This window comes from Amblyomma mixtum, chromosome 2 (genome assembly GCF_055824585.1).
Source record: "Amblyomma mixtum isolate Tamu chromosome 2, ASM5582458v1, whole genome shotgun sequence".
Classification (NCBI taxonomy): Eukaryota; Metazoa; Arthropoda; class Arachnida; order Ixodida; family Ixodidae; genus Amblyomma; species Amblyomma mixtum.
The window spans coordinates 99,629,199-99,652,099 of record NC_143013.1 but is presented as its reverse complement, the minus strand read 5'-3'; the positions used below and the strand labels follow the sequence as shown (position 1 = coordinate 99,652,099).

General features: G+C 50.1%; 1 protein-coding gene and 5 non-coding genes across 8 annotated transcripts in view; all 6 read left to right on the top strand.

The window, feature by feature from the left end:
* Nucleotides 1–2,061, top strand: part of LOC149360280 (N-acetylglucosamine-6-sulfatase-like) — a 49,490-nt gene extending 47,429 nt beyond the window's left edge. For all 3 annotated transcript variants that reach the window (XM_089572235.1, XM_089572233.1, XM_089572234.1), the window contains one exon: nucleotides 1,671–2,061. In XM_089572235.1, coding sequence (XP_089428361.1) covers nucleotides 1,671–1,835 — 165 coding nt within the window. In that variant the 3' untranslated portion in view covers nucleotides 1,836–2,061. The remainder of the gene's footprint in view (nucleotides 1–1,670) is intronic.
* A 7,400-nt stretch (nucleotides 2,062–9,461) lies between these two features.
* TRNAS-AGA (transfer RNA serine (anticodon AGA)) lies at nucleotides 9,462–9,543 on the top strand. Its single transcript has one exon. It is a non-coding gene; the product is annotated as a tRNA-Ser (tRNA).
* A 73-nt stretch (nucleotides 9,544–9,616) lies between these two features.
* TRNAS-AGA (transfer RNA serine (anticodon AGA)) lies at nucleotides 9,617–9,698 on the top strand. Its single transcript has one exon. It is a non-coding gene; the product is annotated as a tRNA-Ser (tRNA).
* Nucleotides 9,699–9,771: 73 nt separating this feature from the next.
* Nucleotides 9,772–9,853, top strand: TRNAS-AGA (transfer RNA serine (anticodon AGA)). The gene has a single exon. It is a non-coding gene; the product is annotated as a tRNA-Ser (tRNA).
* A 4,970-nt stretch (nucleotides 9,854–14,823) lies between these two features.
* On the top strand, nucleotides 14,824–14,905 carry TRNAS-AGA (transfer RNA serine (anticodon AGA)). The gene has a single exon. It is a non-coding gene; the product is annotated as a tRNA-Ser (tRNA).
* A 73-nt stretch (nucleotides 14,906–14,978) lies between these two features.
* Nucleotides 14,979–15,060, top strand: TRNAS-AGA (transfer RNA serine (anticodon AGA)). The gene has a single exon. It is a non-coding gene; the product is annotated as a tRNA-Ser (tRNA).
* Nucleotides 15,061–22,901: the final 7,841 nt, after the last annotated feature.

The window sequence follows — 22,901 nt, the reverse complement described above, 5'->3', positions numbered from 1 at the left end:
TGTTGTCAGTAAAAATCAATACTATGGCTTTTTGCACCTAATCTGACGTTTGTGTAGGACCAAAAACCTCATTAATGCCAAGGGAATAATATTTAGAAATCATCCAGCTGCTCGATTCACACTCGTGACGTCGATGCCGCAACGGCCTGCGTGATTACCGTTTGGCCGTGAACAGCGACGTCACCTGCATCACAGATCCGTTTGAAAAGTACCTGTCTACGCACTACAGTTTTCTTACAAAAGTGGCCGGGGGTGGCGACCCGTGTATTTCATTTTTTTTATTTTTCGTCGCTTATAAAAGCTTCGTTTGCAGCGAAAGCAGCGTTTCTTGTCGTTAAAATGCGACAGTCTATTATTACAGGCGAGCTTCAATTTGCCCTCTGTTTCCCTTTAGAGGCCCCAGCTGACTGAACTTATCCAGGAATACTTTAACTCCCTCCCCTCCTCCCTGAATTATTTCTTTCAGGGTGCGTTCCAGGTGTCCACCTGCGGAGTTCTTTCATTCAAAAAGCATTGTAGACTAATTTTCAAGAACTAGGTGTGTGTGTGGGTGTGTTTGTGGGGGCGGGGATCGAAAAGGTAGCAAGAATTGATTTGAAATTATCAAGAATATATTCATAGTGGCGAAATTTTGCTGTAATGTTCAATGTGCAAAAACTAGCCTCCAACGCAAAGCGTGGAACAAAGTCTCCTCTATTGATAAAGTTCTGGAGCGACAGTAGTACAGTGGCCTTTCTTCAGTATAAACTGTGTCGGTAAACCGCACTAGGTCCCAAATGAAAACTCTTCCACCGACAGTACAGACCAGAACGATATTGAGCTGAGCCGAAAGGAGGCGCTTTTGGGAATGCCTACAGCGTGGTCACGTGGTACAGGTGGGCACGAGCCATGTGGGCCTTGAAACGAGCACTTTTATGAGTGATTGTTCTACTAAAGCCTTTCATATGAGTGGTGCGTATGAATTTATGGCAATATTCATAGGTTGTGATAAAATATATTTCCAAAAGCCATATTCTTTCCATATGTGGTAAGCACAGTTCGCATGGGATTTTCGTATGATATGCATTGCTTCATGATTCTGAGTCCGTATGAATTTAAACTTTTCTATACGCGATGTTCGTATGGCCCGCATAGAGTCCGTATGAGCCAAATAAACTTCCGTTGGATACGTGTGGAAAACACGCAAATTTGGGAATCGTCACATGCAAAGTTTCCCCAGAGTTCTTGGATCTGCCCCTGGGGTGTGTGTGTTTTGTTGGCAGTTCACCTCGTGTAGTGGCGTGATGCAGGCAGCCCACTCCTTAGACACGCGTGGGCTGTATAGCTATCTACCTGGGGTGGCCATGTGAGCTAAATGCATGCCGGGTCCGCTCATGTGGTGCGTGCACATGGATCACCCACGGCGTCCAGAGCTATACAACGTCTCGGTTAGCAGACCGGGTTTCGCGGCAGTCGAGGGAAAGCGAACAGGCTGCCCCGCAGACAGCGCGAATCTCCACTGTTATTTGAGTCAAAATTATTTCTTTCACAGCCGACCAATCATAATGACGCCTTAATGGGCGCAGCCTCGCCGCCTGGAATGAAAATCCGCATACGCTTTTAGCCGTTCCTCGCAGTGACTGGCCTTGACAACATTACGAATTTTGCCTTGTTTCACTCTATTGCTGCAGGGTTTCGTGGAGAGCTACAACCTGACAGCAGACCCGCACGAGCTGCGCAACCTTTTCCACTTGTCGGGTGGACTGCATCGTGGAGGGGACGAGCGGAACTGCGTCGAAGGACTCCGCTTCTGTCGCCGGGAGTCGTGTTATGAGAGCTGCTGGAAGCCGCGCTAGTGACACTTGCGGTTTTCAGGTCACCACCTTGACGCGAAGACGACATGCAGCGGCCGGTGAATATGCCAAGAAAAGAACGACGCCCGTAAACACATGCGCACATGCCAATTGGAGGAAGCACTCAACGCACCAAGCACTTTTAGGGTTGTATAACAAATACGCGGTCTTCGTCGTCGAAGTCTGTTTACAAGCCTTTGTGAACAGAAATAAATGTATCCACAAAGGTCTGGCTCTAAAATATCCTCACGATATAAAAGCGTTTTCAGAGGTTGTTCTAAATATCCGCATCGTAGACCGTTACAAGATTATTATTCTTAAGGGGAAGCTGAAATGGTTTATGAGAATTCAAGGTGATTCAAGAATTGAAATGCATGAAGCTTCTAGGTAAAGCATGTCGAGTAGTTTTGCTCTGGCATTAAAAATAGTGACGATATCGCTGGTTATAACCGGGACGGTTTTTCTCACAGCTTTGAAGAAGTCTGGGGTAGCTCGTCATGACGCAGTTGCCTAAATTTCAGATGTCCACTGGCTTCGCTCACATGCTGCCGTGCGCGGGCGATAACGCCTAGCAACGCTTCGTGGGCTTTACGTTCTTTGGCTTTGGTTTTCTTCCTTGGGGGTGGTGGTGGTCGAGTAAATGTACAGGCGTGATTAGCCCTGCAGAGTTACTGATTTAAGAGATCGCGTCCCTACCACTGACTGTCCGGATATTGTGCGCGGCTTGATGGTTGGCAGGCGCCGAAATTATAACTAATCGGACCAACCTGCCCACCACTGCGCTCTCCGTAAGCTTAGAGGGGGCTGAGCGACAAACGTCTTCTCCCGTTGTGCGAAAGAAGAGGTTCGGACCGTTGACCGCAGGCATGAGGGGCAGATGGATTCATTAACAAACGCATTCACTTGTATAAAAAAAAAACAAGAAAATATTACAACATCAAGCTTAACACAGTAATTTCAGTTATGCAGGCGCTATGCAACTAGCACACACAGAAGGAGACCGCAAACAAACTATTAACATGTAGAGAGAAACATCAGGGTGATTCCGATACAACAATGCTACGCGAGAAAGAAATACTACAGAGAATGTTAAGACGAGAAACCGCGAGTGACAAGACAAAAAAGTAAGGGTCCAAGAGAGTGGGGAGAAACGGTTGCTTAGCAGCAGAGTGGCAAGGTCCGGTCGCAGGGGAGCGTCGGGCTGCGGATGCTCGTTGCGGGGCTGATGTAGGGTGTTGCGGATTGTGACGTTCCCGCCTGTCGGGGGCCAGTCACAATGCAACACAATTTCTTTTGCTATCTACAGGTTCTGCTGAAGCGAGGAGAACTGAGCCAACACACAACGCCTCCGGGTCCACCTTATTTATTCACGCTCTGCCTGAAGGTGAAACTAGGGGCTCCGCTCATCGCTGTCTTGTATGTGGTGTCGGTGTAGTCCGGCCAACAGGCGCCTCGCTCTCGGCTGCTCTGGCGGGGCGGCGGTCAGCCTGGGGACGGTCCCACGGTTCGTCGACTGGCCCGGCGACCGCTAACGGGGGCTTCAATCGTGGCATGGTCGGATCTTCACAGGCGTCTCGGCTAGCGGTACTATGACGGGTCGAGGCCTCAGGCTTCTTGGGCGTCTCGGCTGGCGGACAGTTTGCTATGGTCCCCATAGGTCCGGATTCGCCGACTACAGACCTGCACGATCTGCCTCCGTTCACCTCGCCCGTCTCTGCTCGTTCTCTCCTTTGTCTCTTCTGTCTCCGACGCGTCTCTCTGAGGCGACATTGCAACTAGCGTGGAAAGCACAAGGACAGCGACACAAGAAACCGACGGGACAGCACGCTAGTTGCAATGCAGTTGCAGTGCTTTCCACGCTAGTTGCAATGTTGCAGTCTTTAACGAATTCACACCAACTAGCCCAACTGTCTTCCATGGTCTCTCTGAGGATCCTCTTTCTTTCTCTCGGTGTCCTCCTCGCCCAACGGTTTTTCGTCGTCGCTGTTCATGCAGACAACCAAGGGCGCTCGCCAAACTTTCACGAAGACGCGGCTGTTACGACGCGAAGACCGATGGTCCCGTTGGGGATGCGCCGAAGGGGATCAGGTGTCCCTCGAAGGGCAACGGTTCCCCTAAACAAGCGTCTCGCCTTCTCGGCTGGGAGCCCACCTGGTGCTAGCCGCCGGCCTCCCCCGCCACCTCAAGCCGTTACGTGGTCTGTCGGGGCCGCTGCTAGTAAGGCCGTCTGCAGGCGCGCATGCGCGCACACACAAACGCACAAACGTGTTTTTCTGCGCGCCAAGGGGGAACTTGAGGGCACACCGCAAAACAGGCCGCAGGGATGTCTGTGTTGCGCTGGGCTCCCGCACGGCCTCTCCTCTTTAGCCCTCTGGCTATTTTACACGTCTTGCTGTAGCGCCCGCCGCATTCCACAGAACCGCCTTCGCAGACGGGGGCAGGGCGATAATTTTGAAGCCGGACACAATGTCTCTAGTACTACTCGGTGGAGTGAGCTCTTTTGGGCCATGCCTAGGCCTCCCGTGCACAGCCCTTCACACGGATACGGGCGAAATTGGGCACGCGTCTTCGGTGCCGCCGTCACCGCGTTCTACGCGTCAGGCTCGCTTGCCGTCGCCGGGAGATTGAGAGAGAAACAACTTTATTTGGCAGCAAATCGAATGGCAGGTTTACTGGGTCAATTCAGCCGCTCCAAGGTGGCCGGCAGTTGTAGTCTGTCGGTGACCTTTCTGTCGTCACCCTGGACTGAACTCCGGGTACCAAACTGCCGAGAACAGCTTCCCATTGTTTACGAGATGGAGATGTAACTAGATATACCGGAGTCGGATCATCCGACCAGTCCCAGATTATGTGGTCTAAAGTGGCACGCTTGCCGCACATTTGACACAACGGGTTAACCAGATCGGGGAGTATGTCAGAGTATGTCTACGGGTTCGGCTGCGACCGCGACTGCAGCCGTCGCCACGTGGTAGCCTATTCTCTGCTGAGAGAATTGTTCGGAGGAGGCAGGCCCACTCGTAGCTCTCTGTAATATTGCGTTATGGCCTGATGCGTGTCCAGGGCCTCACTTCGGGGCGCTCCCGTGACAGAAGTCTCCACACCAGCTCGGCTGACAAAACCTCGAGCACAACGGTGAGCGGCTTCATTACCTGGATCACCCGCGTGGGCCGGGACCCAGAGCAGGTCCTCTTCGCTCCTGTCTTTAGGCAATTAACGTTTTTAGAATTTTATAGGCTCTGGCGCAGACGCATCCCGGCGCAAAGTTGCGAAGGGCCGTCTTGGAATCGCTAAGAATTGTTTTAGCACCTTGCTGATTTATTCCTAGGGCGATGGCGGCCTCCTCGGCCTCCACCACTTTTTCCGTGACCACCGTGGCATCTCCCGCGAGGTTAAGCGTCTCCGAGAATTTAGCTGCCGCAATGGCTCATTAGTTAGGGTGTTCCGCTACTGAGCCAGAGTATCCGGCATCTAAACCGGCCGCATTTCGATGTCAGCGCACGTTAAGGATTTATCATCATTGTCGTGTTCGTTGACGAAGCGACGCAAGGCTGCTCCAGCAGCCCTTGTATCCTCCGCGCATACAAGTCGGCCGCTTCCAAGAAAATAGCACAGGCCGGCCGCTTCCACAAAAACTATCAGGCGTCTCCACCCGGTAGCTGTGTTGAGAGGTTCTTCGCATGCGGGGCTCCCACGCCCCGAACTAACACAAACCTTTAACACTGGCGATGAGAAGTAGGATTTAGAACGTACGCAGTTCGAAGTGCCGCCGATGGCTACTGGAGTACTGCACGGTGCCATAGAGCCTTTTAACGGCGAGAATTGGTCATCGCGGATTGAGCGCCTCACCTTCTACTTCGTGGCAAACGATGCCTCCGACGAAGCAAAGAAGCGCGCGCTCCTCCTGACGATATGCGGAGCCAACACCTTGGAGACTGCCTGCGCGCTGGTCTCACCGAAGACTCCCGGAGAGGTCAGCTATGGAGAACTCGTCACACTTCTCCAGAAGCACTTCGATCCCACACCATCTGAGGTGTACAGCCGGTATGTTTTCCAGGGATGTGACCAACTGTCTGAGGAATCGCTCAGCAGCTACGTCGCAGCCCTTAGAAGTCTGACAGCTGATTGCAACTTTGGAGTGCTAACGACAACGCCTGCAACATCGACGCCGCCGACAGAGAGCCATAAAGATACGTAACACACAGCATATCAAGACGACAGTGACGCCGCAAACAAGAAATCCTATGACAAGCGTTGTTGTTCTTGCGACTGAGAGAGGGATGAAAAGGAAATTTGCACGGGCCTGCCAACTGGCTCCAGTCCAGCCACCACCGCTGCCATGTGCAGAGAGAGGAGAGTTAAAAGATGAGAGGAAAGAGAAAAAGGAAATAAAAGACGCTTGTCGCAGCAACAACCGCGTCCGCCGAAGCGGACGCTGGCTGAAAAAACAGATAAGCGGCCGAGGCCGCGATTCGTCGCTGTTGTTGTTGCGACTGAGAGAAGGATGAAAAGGAAAGTGCATGGGCCTGCCTACTGGCTCCAGCCGAGACACCACCGCTGCAATGTGCAGATAGTGGAGAGTTAAAAGATGAGAGGAAAGAGAAAAAGAAAAATGACTATACTTGGCTTGCCGTATATATAACCACCGAGAGCGACGCACTATCTTGCCCGGTGAGGCGTTTTTTGCGCAAAGACTGTGGGCTGCCAAATTATCGCAGAAATACCCTACTGGTCGCGTTCGAATCTGGGGCTAATCGAGAACCGAATTGCTAGTTGACATTTGCGTCAGGCATGGATCAGGAGTAGAACTGTCAACCAACCGATGCCTGGGCGTCTACGGGAGCCGGTCGGCCTTGTCATTCGGCGTCCTTTTCGCTAGCATATTCGGGCCCAGAAGTACCCAGGGCACCTTTGCCGGTATAATGCTACCACGTTCTCACACGGAAATGTTCGAATGACATCTGAGTGGAATGACATTCGAGAATTGGAATGACATTCGGACTCGACGGACTCCCGCGGTGGTACACGACACTTTCCAAACGCATTCGAAAGCCTAAGCTCGTTTTCAGTGTACAGCGACGACGACGACGGTGGTCACACTAGTCCGACAACGACGGTATATATCACGCTCAACAACAGCATGTGATTATAGTGAAATATCCAGTTTACTATAATATGATTCTAGAGGGACATGTTTTTTAGGCCAACGACACCGACGAATCCGATCGGCGGACGGTCAGCCTTGTCAGCGGCTGAGAGAAAGCACGGTGATGAGGTGGCAGTGTGAATATGCTCGCGCTTCTAAATGAGCAAAACGAAGGGCTATATTTCACACGTGCACACCTGAACACTCACCAGAGATAATAACTTGCCAAATCAGTCTCAGTCGACGACGGCTCTCTTCCCTTCCGCGACGACTAGGCCCAGCGAGACCACAGGCTTGGATCTGTGATTGCGGCGGTTGTAAGAGCGAATGACAAGCTTTAATGAATGCAATTGGTCACCGCGTGTAGTTTTGGCAACAGTGACCTGGAATCAACTATTGCTTACATCGCAGGGCACGCGTACGCCGGTGTGACCCAGACTGCCGAGCCGTGCTTTACGGCCAGCAGCAGTCGTCACCATCGCTAGCTTGCGGTTAACAAGTTAGGCCGTTTCAGTTAAAGCGAATGGCCGCCAGACATACTTCTCGATAGAGTAGTTTAAAATAAAGTTCTGGTCACGTCAGAGAAAGCCGGGACAAGAAGCGAGAAGCACGGGTCCTGCGCGATGCCAGCAACCCGGCTGTCAAGTGCTTCTCAGGCGTGCGATCACATCATCGCTTCCCACACATTGTCGCACTGCGTAAACAAGCACGGGTGCAAGCGGTAAAAATTAAAACAGATTGTTTAATAGAACTAAAGTGCAGAATGCGTTTTATGTCTTGAAAACAGCACTAGCTGTTCGTATGCAGCGATGTAAACATCAGTATGAGCGCAGTCGTCCTCATCGGCGTACTCCTGGGGAAATTTCATGCTGACTCAGTTAATGTTCATTGGCGTAATATTGTTACGCGGCGGCCAGCCGAAGAATGAGACGTGGTGAACCATGGCTATGAGATGATTTAATGGCTGCTGGCCTAGCGCGGGCGCTCCGCCCCGCGCCACTGCCAGCTAGTAGCGGAGTGGCTACTGAGCTCATCTGCTAAACAACAGGTCGTTAAGCTCTGTGATCATTCACGCAAACTTATTCGGTTAAAAATTTACTCAATGAATTTTGTTTTTCTAAAGCATTTACGAAATGCGATAATGGCTAAAGATTCCTAAGCCACTGTATAAAATAATTTGAGGTTTTTAAATAACAATTTGCTGATTTGGCCCCAAAAACACGTGGTGAAATGGGATGGGCTGTCTCTAATTGCAAAAGAACTAGTAGTGCCGTTCTGATTTACGCAATGGGTAGGCATGTGACCTCACGTTAGGATACCAAGGGAGGCCTGAATACAAGTCCCTACAATAGAGATCACCGAGCGACGTTTCGCTTCTCTCGGTCTGCTTTCGTATTCTGAACGGCTAAAAATCCAGAAGTGGCAGAAATCGCATTTGAAGGCAACAAACTAGACAGAGTATTCTTGCAAGTCGCCTCGTTTGTAATAGAGGGCTTCTGTGAAAAATCAAGGACGGAATCTTATGCGCGTGCAGCATGTTTCAAAAGAAGCACCATTTCTGCGTTTAGTGTCTCGGAACTGGCGTTTGGGATGCCGAGCCGGTGAATCTAGAAACGAAGTTGTAGAAAGAATATGACACATGTTAGATCATTTAATTTGGCCAGATAAAGTCACTAGAGCCGAATTCGGGTTTTAGTTGCCATTTTGTTCTTTCGGCTTAATACAAAGCTGAAACATCCCGGCCGCGGCGGCTAGAATTTCTTTGGAGGAGAAATTCTAGAGGCCCGTGTGCTGTGCGATGTCAGTGCAAGTTAAAGAACACCAGGTGGTCGAAATTTCCGGAGCCCTTCACTACGGCGTCTCTCATAGCCTTAGTCGCTTTGGGACGTTAAACCCCACAAAACCAAACCAAACCAAACAAAGCTGAAACAAGCTTCAATAAAAGTTTCAACCCCAAATTTTTTCAGCAGTGCATAAGAAAAAAACCTGGCGGAAAATTCATCCAAAGTAAGGAGAAAAATTAACTACGCCGGCCAAAAGAAAAGAAGGCATTTATTATTTTTCATCGTGCTCCATCCAGATCGGACAGCCTTCCATCAAACTCATGACTTCAGGTTCTAAAGTAAGTAGGTACGCAAAACAAGAAAGAAAAAATCCAACAATAGAAGCAGTAGCTACTGTTGACCTTCTGTGGCCTACCTTGTAAGAACGCTTTAACTTCGTTATTGTATGGGTCCTCTGACCTGCTTTTTTTGTGCTAAACGGGAAGACAGTAGTAGTTTTCAATTTTTCCCCACCGCACTAGAAGCAGAGATGCAGAAAACTTGTTTGACCTGATCGCCCACGGCTCGGCAACACGCCGCTGACGACGCCGCAGAGAGAAGCCGCTCCGCCTTGTCTAAATCGACCTTGGGCAAGGCTTTCCGAAGAGCGTTTAAATTAGCAGTACGAGACGCAGTCGCCCGTTGCCGCCGTAACGGTGTCGAGCAGTCGTGGCCGAGTGGTTAAGGCGATGGACTAGAAATCCATTGAGGTCTCCCCGCACAGGTTCGAGTCCTGTCGACTGCGCTGATCTTTTTCTTTTAACGACTTACTCAGCACTAGCCGGCAGCCACTCCCTTCGCTGGCGCCACCGCGGTCAGCAGTCGTGGCCGAGTGGTTAAGGCGATGGACTAGAAATCCATTGGGTTCTCCCCGCACAGGTTCGAGTCCTGTCGACTGCGCTGATCCATTTCTTTTAACGACTTACTAATCACTAGCCGGCAGCCCCTCCCTTCGCTGGCGCCACCACGGTGAGCAGTCGTGGCCGAGTGGTTAAGGCGATGGACTAGAAATCCATTGGGTTCTCCCCGCACAGGTTCGAGTCCTGTCGACTGCGCTGATCCATTTCTTTTAACGACTTACTAATCACTAGCCGGCAGCCCCTCCCTTCGCTGGCGCCACCGCGGTGAGCAGTCGTGGCCGTCATAATAATTCCGGCCACTGGCGTGTACGGACGCAGGATCATGAGCTCCCACGGAGCGGCGACAGCGGCCATCGATGGCCGCGGAAACAGGTTCAGTGCCGAAGACAAGGAGTATGAGATCTTTTTGCCTACCCTGCCGACCGCACGTGTTGTTCTAAACACAGTTTTTTGCACGGAGATGTGCGTGTGAGACCGTACAGGGTCGAAGACTTCAGGGACGCCCTCGCCAACACTGGTGCGCTCCCCGACGTCGTGGCGTTGGGGGCGTACCAGGTAAACCACGTGTGGGCGGTAACCTTCAGCAGCCCAGAAGCCGCGAAAAAATTAGCCGCCTTGAAGGAGCTTGAGGTAAAGGGACGCCGGTGCATCATTTTCGACCCCGAGGATCAGCAAGTAAAGCTGCGCCTGCATTGGATGCTGCACGGCGTCGCTGACGACGACATCCGAACTGCTTTCGCGGCGTTCGGAAACGTGACCGAGGTGACGCGGGAGCGTTGGCGCGTTCAAGGAATGAAAGAGAAGGGATCCACCACGAGAACAGTGCTGCTCAAGTTGAAGCCAGGTATGAAGGTGGACGACCTGCCCCACCAGGTTCGAGTCGCCGGCGAGTTGGCTCTCGTGGTGGTGCCCGGGCGGCCGATGCAGTGCCTGCGTTGCCACGGCGCGGGTCACGTTCGTCGCGACTGCAAGGTTCCCAGGTGCTCCAAGTGCAGGCGCTACGGACATGCGGACGAGGACTGCGTCCGTACCTACGCGTCTGCGACCGGGCTCGGAGGGAAAGGAGACAGCGGGGAGCTGATGGACGTCGCTGAGGCTGAGGACGCAGCGAGGGGTACCCACGAGTTTGGCAACCTCCCCGTGTCGCTGGACACGTCAGCGACTTCAAGCGGCGACGCCCCCCTTGCCAATGGACCAAGACTCCAGCCACCAACGGGAGACTCGCCTCAGTCAAAGGAGGCGACTTCAGTGGATGCAAAAAGCCCACCAGTGCCCACGGACTTTGTAGCGAAGGAGTCGACCGAGGGTCACCGGCAGAACACCGGTGGCCGTACGACCACTGTGGCTACGCCAGGGAAGCGTCCGCATGGAGACACCAGCCACGACGGCGACAAGGAGGCGGTGCCCAGCGTAGAGGAACCACCAGCAAAGACGCCTCAAGCAAGGCGGGCCTCTTTTCGGCCGCGCCCTAACCTTGCGAGCGAGAAGCGCGCCAGCGACAAGGCGCCTTCCGAGCAGGGCCAGGTGCACGCTCAGGATGACGCCGGCGGCGAAGGCGGCGGTGGCGTCTAGCCATGTGCTGGACGCGAGAGGTAAGCACCATGCTTTCGGTCTCTTCTTCTTATGTAAAAATGGCTCCTGCATCTCCGCTGAAAGTCGCCTCCCTAAATGTTAGAGGTCTGGCAGGAAAAAGAAAGCAAGGCCAGCTTTTTCGGCTTTTAACGGAGCACGGCATAGATGTACTGGCTGTGCAGGATACGAAAGTCGACGGCGAAGAAGAGACCGGGAGAATGGTGCAACGTTTCACGTCCTGGTTTTTTGCTGTCGTTAGCCACGCTGTAGGCACATCGGCTGGTTGTGTTCTCTTTCTAAAGAAGTTGCCGGGGCTAGAAGTGCAAGCTCATTTCTCTTGTGTGTCGGGCCGGTGTGTCTTCCTTGACTTTCGATTGAATAACATCGAGTGGCGGATTATTTGTGTGTACGCGCCAAATGAAGCAGAAGAAAGGGCGCAGTTTTTTTACAGCATCGAAGAACGCCTTCGTTGTGACAGACAGCTGATCGTCCTAGGCGATTTTAACTGTGTTCTTAGTGCGCGAGATAAGACAAGCCCTCGACCGTTTAGAGATGCAAGCACACAAGTGTTATCGCGAATGGTTGAGAACTGGAACATGGAAGATGTAGCAGAGTGTCTTGAGGGAACGCGTGCAGTAAAGCTCACACACTTCCAGGGTTCAAGCCATGCACGGCTGGACCGCATTTATGCATCCGTCGATGTCTTACCTGAATGTAATGGTTACGAAGTTGTGCCAGTATCTTTTTCAGACCATTGTTTAGTTAAATGTTGTTTTGGGATGGTAAAGAGAGGGAATTCTTTTTCATGGGAAATGTGGAAATTCAATAATAAACTCCTGCAGGATGAACTGTATACCCGTATAGTAAAAGATGAAATTGCAAAAATAGGCCCCGGTAAAAATATGCACATCTGGCAACAGTGGAAGCTGTGTAAAGAAACTATAAAAATTAAAGCAATAGAGAGGGCTGCCTGTATACGGTTTCAAGAAAAACAGAAAGAGACAGAGTTAAGGAAGCTGCTCCATAGGCTGCTTCAACAGGAATCTCTAGCGCCGGGGAAATGGACGGCAGATGTAAGGAAAACAAAGCAAAAACTAGAATTGATCGAACAAGAACGGTATCGGGGAGCGTTAGTGAGGGCAAGGGCAGAAGACATAGCTGCAGGGGAGGCGCCATCAAAACGAGCGCTGGGGTTGGAAAAAGCAAACGCTGAAAGGAACCACATCGACAAAATAGAATGGGGCGGTGTCTTGTCGGCAGACAACGACCACATAAAAGCAGCTTTCAACGAGCATTACCAAGCGCTCTTCGCATCCCACACGGTAGACACTATCACATTTAAAGATCAGTTTCTGGCGGCGATGCCGCGTCTTGGTGATGACGTAAAAGAGAGATTAGAAGTGGCTATCACTGAAACAGAAGTGGAGCATGCAATCGCCAGTTTAAACCCCGGTAAATCGCCGGGACCAGATGGGCTCAGCGCGCGTTTTTACAGATTTCAAGCACGAAATTGCCCCTATCCTGAACGTTATCTTTAACGCTGCCTACACAGTAAATGCACTCCCTCCGTCATATGGGTCATCCCACAGGGTGCTTATTCCTAAAACGGATCAAATAGATAAATTACGACTGGTTACAGCTTACAGACCCATAGCACTTACAAACGTTGAATATAAAATTTTTATGAAGGTTTTGGCTCGGAGATTGCAGACGGTGATTAAGGATATAGTTGGGCCACATCAGACGTGTGGGATAAAAGGGAGGTCAATAATGTCCAATATTCACAAGGTGCGAAGTGTTCTTGAGTGTTGTGATGACTCGAATGGTCGGGTGGCCATTCTCTAAGTCGACCTCGAGAAAGCTTTTGACTGCGTCGATCACGAAATTTTGTTTTCTGTTTTGGACCATGCGAATGTAGGGTCAGTTATCCGCAAGGGCGTAGCCCTGGCGTACCGAAACTGCACGACGAGATTGATCGTAAATAAGAGTCTGGGGGCCCCCATTAGCGTGCAGCGTTCGGTGCGACAGGGCTGCCCTCTCAGCCCTCTTTTGTTTTGTATATACATTGAGACATTGTGTATTAAAATATTGAACAATGACAACGTTAATGGGTTTAAGTTACAAGCAGCCGAGGTGAAGCTGCTGGCGTACGCGGATGATGTTGCAGTTTGTACGGTGGACCATGAGAGCATAACCGAGGCTGTCAAATGTGTCCGTGAGTTCTCTCAGGTTACCGGAAGCGGGGTGAACTGGGCCAAGTGCCTTGGGTTCTGGCATGGACGGTGGCCATCGAAGCCTGAACACTTTGCAAATGTGACGTGGGCGAAAACCCCAACCAAGTACTTAGGCGTCGAGCTTGATGGTTACCGCCAAAGCGAGCAATATTGGCAAGAACAGACGAAAGCGCTACGGGAGAAAGCGGAGAAGTGGAAAGGTGCCAACTTATCGATTTTCGCCAGAGCTACTGTATGTAACCTTTTTTATATAAGTAAACTTTGGTTTGTTATGCAAGTTTTGCATTGTTCGCGTGTAAACGTACAGAGGCTCCACAGGATTTTCGCCGTCTTTGTTTGGGCTGCAGAATGGGAACGCTGCAGCAGAACAAACTTATTCCGCCGGGTGAAAGACGGTGGCTTGGGACTTGGACACCTCTTTTTGCGGCAAGTGGTCAACCGGTTTTTGTTTTTTCGCGACGTTTCCGACCCTTTCTTGCGCACTGTCTGCCAAGTTAGGCTGCGGCGCCTACTGCCGGAGTTTGTTGTCTCCACCGAAGAAGTTACGTGTGGTATATTCGGCTATTACAGAGAGGTCGTCGCAAGTGTTAGATTTCTTTCAGTGCGTTTTTCTAATGAATATCTGTGTTGTGTAAAACGGAAAAAGCTGTACCACGATTTATGTGACACTGTTTTGCCACAACCTTTGTATAGAGCCTTATACAGTGGAGGCCCAGGCTCAGGCGTCTTAAAGAGAGTAAAGAAAATGCAGGTGCCACCAGGCGCTAAGACCTTTTTCTTTAAATTACACACCGGAACGTTGTCAGTAAAGAAATTTTTCGAGGGAAAGGATTTATTTTTACCTTGGGGTTCGCATTGTTTAATCTGTAAGCAGCCGGAAAAAATAGACCATGTTTTTTTACATTGTTGGGAAGGGGTTTATTTTTGGGATGTTTTGCAACGAACTATGAAGAAAGATTTCCCCCTAGATTCGCATGGCATTCGATATTTAAGCATTGATAATGACGACGGGGTTCCATTTGATTTAATTATGCTCCTGGGTCTCCACTGTATATGGCGCTCCAGAATGGCAGGCTATCACTGTGACAGGGAAGCGCGCCCTGCCCGAATTTATTTCCGAGAGTCTATGGACTGGTTTGTCGCTATACAAAAAGCGGCTGCGGAACCTCCCGACTGGCTCTCAAGGGTAGAGCCTTTGTTGTCTTTGCGGGAGTTTTAATGTGACGAAGCCAGCCTGACGCTGGCTGAGTATGTCTTTCAATGTGTTCATTGTCCTGTACTATTGCTTTTGTGATTTGTCTGTTCCTTTTTTTTTGTAAAGTGCTGTTTTCCAAAGCCAGGAAATAAAGAAAAAAAAAAGCAGTCGTGGCCGAGTGGTTAAGGCGATGGACTAGAAACCAATTGGGGTCTCCCGGCAGAGGTTCGAGTCCTGTCGACTGCGCTGATCTTTTTCTTTTAACGAATTACTCAGCACTAGCCGGCAGCCGCTCCCTTCGCTGCCGCTACCGTGGTGAGCAGTCGTGGCCGAGTGGTTAAGGCGATGGACTAGATATTCATTCGGGTTTCCCCGCACAGGTTCGAGTCGTGTCGACTGCGCTGATCTTTTTCTTTTAAGGACTTACTCAGCACTAGCCGGCAGCCGCTCCCTTCGCTGGCGCCACCGCGGTGAGCAGTCGTGGCCGTCATAATACTTCCGGCCACTGGCGTGTACGGACGCAGGATCATGAGCTACCACGGAGCGGCGATAGCGGCCGTCGATGGCCGCGGAAACAGGATTGAAGATAAGGAAGAACAGGAATACGAAACGATTTTGCCTACGTCGTCTACCGGCCGTGTTGTTCTTCACACCGTGTTTTTGCACGGCGACGTGCGAGTTAGGCCCTACAGGGTCGAGGATTTCCGCGACGCGCTCGCCAACGCTGGTGCGCTCCCCTACGTTGTGGCGTTGGGGGCGTATCAGGTCAACCATGTTTGGGCGGTTACGCTCAACAGTACGGAAGCAACGAAGAAGTTGGCAGCGGTAAAGGAACTGGATGTCAAAGGACGGCGCTGTATTATCATCGATCCTGCCGACCAACAGGTGAAACTACGGCTGCAATGGATGCTGCATGGTGTAGCCGACGACGACATTCGGACGGCTCTTGCGGCTTTTGGGAATGTAACGGAGGTGACCCGGGAGCTTTGGCGTGTTTCAGGCGTGAAGGAGAAGGGGTCTACAACCAGGACCCTTCTCCTGAAGCTGAAACCCGGTATCAAGGTTGACCACCTGCCACACCAGTTACGCGTCGCCGGCGAGCTGGCCCTTGTTGTGGTGCCTGAACGGCCTATGCAGTGGCTACGGTGCCGCGGCACGGGTCACGTTCGACGTTAATGCAAGGTACCCCGGTGCTCCAAGTGCAGGCGTTATGGCCACGGTGACAGTGAGTGTGTTCGCACATACGCGGTGGCTACCGGTGCGGTATCGAGAGACGAAACGGCAGAGCTTCTGATGGACGTCGTCGAGGCGGAGGAGGCGGTGAAAGGAGCCGTGGAAGTTGGCAAGGCTGCTGGGACGACCGACGCATCAGGGCCTCCCAGCGGAGACATTAGTGGACATGGCAACCAAAGGAAGCGACTCGTAGAGGAAGAATTACCTTCGAGTCAGGCGAGCACGTCGGAAAACGGGGAGAACATCTTGGCAACTAAGGGCGCCGAGCCAATGATCAGCGAGGAACAGCAGGACCAGAGCTGCGCCCGTTCAGCGAGCGGCACCGCCCCAGCCAAGCGCCCTCATGGCCTGACCGACAACGGAGGAGACAGGGCGGCAGCTCTCAGTGGTGAGGAGCCGCCAGCAAAAACTGCTCAATCCCGACGGTCATCTTTCAGACCGAAACCCAACGTTTTGGCGGACAAGCGTGCCGGCGATAAGGCAGCCCCGCGGCAAGGCCAGGGGCCTGCACCGGATGGCTCTGGTGGCAACGACGGCGTCTAGCCATGTGCTAGACGTGTGGGGTAAGCGCCATGCTCTCGGCCTCTTCACTCCTTGCGACAATGGCTTCTGTAACCCCGCTGAAAGTAGCCACACTCAATGTTAGGGGCTTGGCAGGAAAGTAAAAGCAAAGCCAAGTGTACCGGCTTTTAACGGAGCACGATATTGACCTACTGGCCGTGCAGGAGACAAAAGTATAAGGGGAGGAAGAGATCGGGAGCATGGCGCGACGTTGCACGTCTAGATTCTACGCTGTAGTGAGTTATGCGATAGGTACATCTGCTGGCAGCATCCTTTTTGTAAAGAAGTTGCCGGGTCTTGTCGTGCACGCTCATTTCTCGTGCCCTTCAGGTCGTTGTGTCGCTATCGATTTTACATTAAACAACACTGAGTGGCGAGTTCTCTGTGCGTATGCACCAAATGTTACGGACGAAAGGGCCGCGTTTCTTCAAAGTGTTGAACTGCGTCTCAGTTCCGAGAAGCAGCTTATTATCATGCGCGACTTCAACTGCGTCCTGAGTGGCAGCGATAAGACGAGTGCAAGGGTGTTCAGGACGCAAGTACGAAGATACTGTCGCAAATCATTGATAAATGGAACCTCAAGGATGTGGCAGAGTGTTTGTAAGGCACATGCGGTGTGAAGTACACACACTTTCAGAGGACAAGCCATGCTCGGCTTGACCGCATTTATGTATCGCTGGATGTGATTCCAAACTGCAACAGCGACATGTAGTGCCGATGGCTTATTCGGACCACTGTTTAGTAGAATGTGGGATAGGATTGAAAAAACTTGGCAGTGCTTTTAGATCGGATCTGTGGAAAATAAATAAGCTAATTAAGGACGATAACTTTAACTGTGCAGTAATTGAAGAAATCAGCAAAATAGAGCCTTGTAGTGAACTGAAAATATGGCAACAGTGGGAGCTTTGCAAAGAACAGGTTAAAATTAAAGCAGTTGAACTATCTAGTGCCATTGCGTACGAAGAGAATCTAAACGAATGCAATCTAAGATTTTTCAGGAGGACACAGGGGCGCAATAGAAGACACGGACATAGAAGTAGACAGGGACGAGCGCTTACTATCAACAGGCTTTATTCGACGTAGACCGTTGATATACCTTCGCTTTACCCAAGCGCCACTGTGCGAATCACAAGCACGTGGGTACCAGAGAACACCAAAAGAAATCCAAAGGCAGGCGATTACAGAAATCTATCTAAGAAAACCATTTCAGATCGGCGAATAATCACAGACGAATCACTGATGCAGTTATCTCCTTTTTTTCTAATGTAATAGGCTTCCACCAGTTCCCGTTCGCGTATTCGCCAACTACAGCCTGTACAGCCACAAGGCTTGAAACCACGGTGAATTGATCACGGTGACTGAAGATTGTCACAACGGCTTACCTAAAAGGGATAATTATTCACTGAATAATGCTTAAAAGTCTACACCAACCTATTGTTACTAACCATGTAATATTTAGTTTAAATTCAAAACTGATATTCCAGCGCCGTGAATAATCTGTGTAAAAGTATGCAGAAAATGTTTTGAAAATCTTAAACGGCGTTATATGCCACTAAGCATCACGATTTACGACCTAAGAGGGAAAAAAATTAAAAAATGAAATAAAAAAACAATAAAATTACAGAATAGAGAGCGGAGTCGAACGGCCGACCTTCCATACGCAACACGTCCCTCTAATCCACTGCGCCATAGCCGCTTTTTTTTTAATTTTTTTTTAATTTATTCCCTGACTTCGGCAAGAACCACAGTACACAAATACACTTACAGAGCGCAATGAGCAATAATTAACAACACTGTCCGTCCGGGGGTGCGTGGCTACATCATATTAAAACTCCTTAAGCGTCACCAAAGGCTCGACTCTTTCGAGCCACTCGGGAGCTTCAGGAGCAAGTTTCTGAACTTCAATATACTTATGCATGCACTCCCGAAAATAGATCCGTGCTGGCCGTGCATCAGGATCGCAATGATATCCTGCCATTCTGGAGCGCCAAATACAATGGAGGCCCATCAGCATAATGAGGTCGAATGGTGTCCCATCCTCACTCTCTACAGGCAAGTACCGAATACCATGAGCGTCGAGCGGAAATTCCTTTTTTAAAGTCCGTTGCAAGATGTCCCAAAAGTATACCCCCTCCCAACAGTGCAAAAAAACGTGGTCTATTGTTTCTGGTTGTTTGCAAATTAAACAATGTGATCCCCAAGGTAGAAATAACTGCTTCCTTTCCAAGAATTCCTTTACTGGTAGTGTTCCGGTATGTAATTTAAAGAAAAAAGTTTTTGCACTTGGCGGCACCTGCATCGCCTTCACACGCTTAAGTACGTCGCGTCCCTGGCCTCCACTGTATAAGGCCCTGTACATAGGTTGTGGAAGAACTACATCGCACAAATCTTTATACAACTTCTTCCTGCTAACAGAAGATAAATATTCATACGAAAATCGAACAGACAGGAATCGAACACTCGCGACAACCTCTCTAAAGTAACCAAAAATACGTCCCGAGAAACTTTCGGTTGTGACAACAAAGTCCGGCAGTGCATTTCCGAGCCTTAATTGGCACACAGTGCGCAAAAACGGATCGCTTACATCGCGCACAAAACAAAATCTGCTTACAATCTGCCGCAGAAATAAGTGTCCCAGACTCAGGCCGCCATCCTTCACCCGCCTAAACAAATTGGTCCGGCTGCAGCGTTCCCAGTCCGCAGCCCACACAAAAACGGCAAAGATCCGGTGCAGTCTCTGTACGTTCATCCTTGCACAATGCAACACTTGCATCACGTACCACAGCCTAGACATAAAAAACAGATTGCACACCGTGGCCCTTGCGAAAATTGAAAGGTGTCGCCCGTTCCACCTTTCCACCTTTTCACGCGTGGCTTGCGTCTGTGCTTTCCAGTACGAATCGCTATCGCGATAACCGTCCAGTGGGACGCCTAAGTACTTTACTGGGGTCGTCACCCAGGACACGTTTGCAAAATTGCCGGGCTTCGTTGGCCATTCTCCGTGCCAAAGCCCCAGGGACTTTGACCAATTCACTTTACTACCGGTGATCTTGGTGAATTCTTTTACGCATGCCACGGCCTCGGTTATACCTTCCCGGTTCACTGTGAACACCGCGACATCATCCGCATAAGCCATCAGCTTAACTTCTGCTGCCTGTAGCTGGAATCCTCGAATTTTTTCACTTTCCATGATATTCAAACACAACGCTTCAATGTAAATGCAGAATAGCAGAGGGCTGAGGGGACAACCCTGGCGCACCGAACGCTGCAGGCTAATGGGGGCCCCCAAACTCTTATTTACAATTAATCTTGTCGTGCAGCTCCGGTACGCCAAGGCCACTCCCTCACAAATAATGGACCCTAAATTCACATGGTCGAGTATGCAGAACAGGATATCGTGCGAAACACAATCGAATGCCTTCTCAAGATCTAGCTGAAGGATGGCTACACAGCTATTTGTGTAATCACAACATTCCAGCACACACCTCGCTTTATGAATATTGGAAACAATAGAGCGTCCCTTGATCCCACACGTCTGGTGGGGACCGACTATATCCTGAATTACTGACTGTAGTCTACGGGCTAAAATCTTCATGAACACTTTATAATCCACGTTTGTGAGGGCGATAGGACGATATGCTGTGACCTGCTTTAACTTTTCTGCGTCATCGGATTTAGGGATTAGCACTGTATGGGATTTACCATAAGACGGGGGCTGAAGCCGTTGTTCTGAATGAATATTTATAACCAGCCTTAATGGTTGCTGCTACCTGCCGGTGGGCGGCGCTGTCATCGCTGGCTGTACCGGATGCATTTGGTGAGCACGCTTCCCGTTCCATCTGATCGCGGCTTCTCAACAGTACTTTACAGTCCGATAAGCGGGGAAAACAGGCGACCTTAGTCTTCTTAGTGCATTCTTGGCAATGGTCCGGGAGATGGGAGCCTGTCTTCTTTAAAGAGTTCTTGTGCTCCAGAAGGCGCTGGTTGAGGCAACGTCCAGTTTGCCCAACGTAAACCTTTCCACAGTGAGCGGGAACTCATATACGAGGGGGTACCCAAAAGAAACTGGACTTATTTTTGTTTGAACTTATTTGTTCACATTTTAAGCACAGACCTTCAATCTCCTTTAAAGTATTCCACACTTGCAATGATACGCTTGTCGAATCTTTCATTCCATTTTTCAAAACATTGTTTAAATTCATCTTTTCTGATGCTTGGCAGTGCCTCCGTCGTTTTTTTCTGCACCTGAGCAACATCAGCGAAACGCTTTCCATTCACCTATTTTTTCATTCTAGGAAACAAAGGAAGTAGCACGGGGCAAGGTCGAGAGAGTATGAGGGTTGAGGAATAGGAGTCATGCCATTTTTGGTCCAAAATTGTCATAGAGACAGGGCTGTGTGAGCAGGGGCATTGCCATGATTGAAAAACCAGTCACCGGACCGCCACAAATCTGGCCGCTTCCACTGCACACTGTTGTCCAATATTTTCAAAACATCCAAGTAGAAAGTCTGGCTAACTGTCTGACCCTGCGGAACAAATTCTCAATGGACGACTCCTCTCACGTCAAAAAAAAAAAAAGACCAGCATTGTTTTGAGATTTGGTTTCACCTGACGAGCTTTCTTGAGGCGAGGTGAATTTGAAGTTTTCCATTGGCATGATTTTTGCTTTGATTCAGGATTCGATTCAGGAACATTTGAGTTGTCGCCATAGCATCGTCCTTGTAAGTCTTTCTTAATATTTCAAGAGTGTCCATTCAACTTTTTCCGAGCAAAAATGAGAATTTTACCGGCGCAAGCTGTCCACGAAAATCAGCCATTGCAAAAACGACATTCACACAAAACAGTCGTCACTCTAAAACTCTGCCTAAACTAGTCTGACCTCCTTCAACGACGGAACTCGGCTTACTGACTCTGGAATGTTCGTTCTGTGCGCTCCTAGTGGCAAAACGCGGTACCACAGAAGCTTTGCCGACCAAAAAATTTAGTCCGGTTTCTTTTGGGTACCCCCTCGTACAACTCCTTTTTTGCAGGTTATGTGGGGCTTACGGTGTTTTACGCCACACTATTGCCGTTTTCCTTTTCTTCTTATGCGTGCACACAGACCGTACAACTTTCGCGGAGCAGAAAAAACTACTTCTACTCCGTACTTCTTGGCTACCTTCTTGTTGTGGGAAGTTTTGTGTACGTATGGTACCACGTCCGGCCTTGAACACTTCGTTGGGCCTTTCGCATTGCTCCGCTTGCTGCCCTTCAATTTTTTTACCAAGGACTGCGTCACAGCAAGAATGAGGGAATCTTTTCCGGCCTTGAGACCTGTGACGAGAAGCTAGCGAGCACAGCGTGGTGACAGGACTTCGTTAGTGCAGACGAAATCCATTGTAAAGCGATAGCCCTTTTGACCGTCTTAGAATGATTGCAATGAAATGGTAGCAAATCTTTCTTTGCACGCGGACAATACTGCCAGCAAACATGTGAACGGTGAAATGTTGAGGTGATATCTAAGAACTGCAGGTGGTTATCACTGCTTGGCTTTTCATGGGTAAAGGTGAGTGTAAGGGATCGTTAGTGTACGCGGGCCATCGGAACGCGGTTGGGAGCGCTCAAAGCGAAGCGTCTCCTTCCTTTGAACGCGGCCGCTCGCGAACGCGCCGGGAACTACGGGTGTCCCCCGCCCCGCGGTACCGTTTCGCGCACGTGCTGGCGCGAAAGTGTATTTGTCTTTGTTTTTCACTTTTATTGTGCTATGGAAAGGGCGTTTTGCCCTACGGAAGCTGGAGGGCTGGCCATGCTCTCGGTAAACCAATCATGTGAGGAGTGTAACGTGATTGGTTGCTACGAAATGTGGGCCGGGCCTTTAGGTCTTTAAAACCGGACCCCGGAGCCGGAAGCGGGGTTCTGCGCTAAGGCGAGATGCTACGCATCTTCGGCTACGCCGAGTAGGGGCCTCCCCTAATATTAGCCAGTTCCACTTCTTTGTTGTTCTGTTTGTCTTTTTGCCGTTGTATCTAACTTGTATATTCTGTAAATATTTGTATATAAATCGTCAGTTATTCCCTTTTTTATCCCTGCATCTCAACTGATCACAAGACCGTCTCTGACGGGGCACCCCTGGTGCGAAGGCCGAGCTTCAGTCTTCGAGTTAAATCAACCGTCTCTGGCGGGACACCTCCGGTGCAAGGAATAAGAAGAACCTGATCTTTACTTTGAGTCCCATGCCTTTCCTTCCAAACGTATCTAAAACATCAGCTACGGCCTCGTCAAAACTAAAATCACCTTCCTTTAACAGAACCAGGTAGTCATCTAAATATCTGAAGACGGGAGCTATACGGTCTGTGTCAAAAGTTTCGCTCAAAGAGCGGTCAACTTGCGATAAAAAAATAGTAGATAGAACCGGGGCTACGCAAGCGCCTATGCCAATACCTTGTCTTTGAAGATAGGTACGATCATT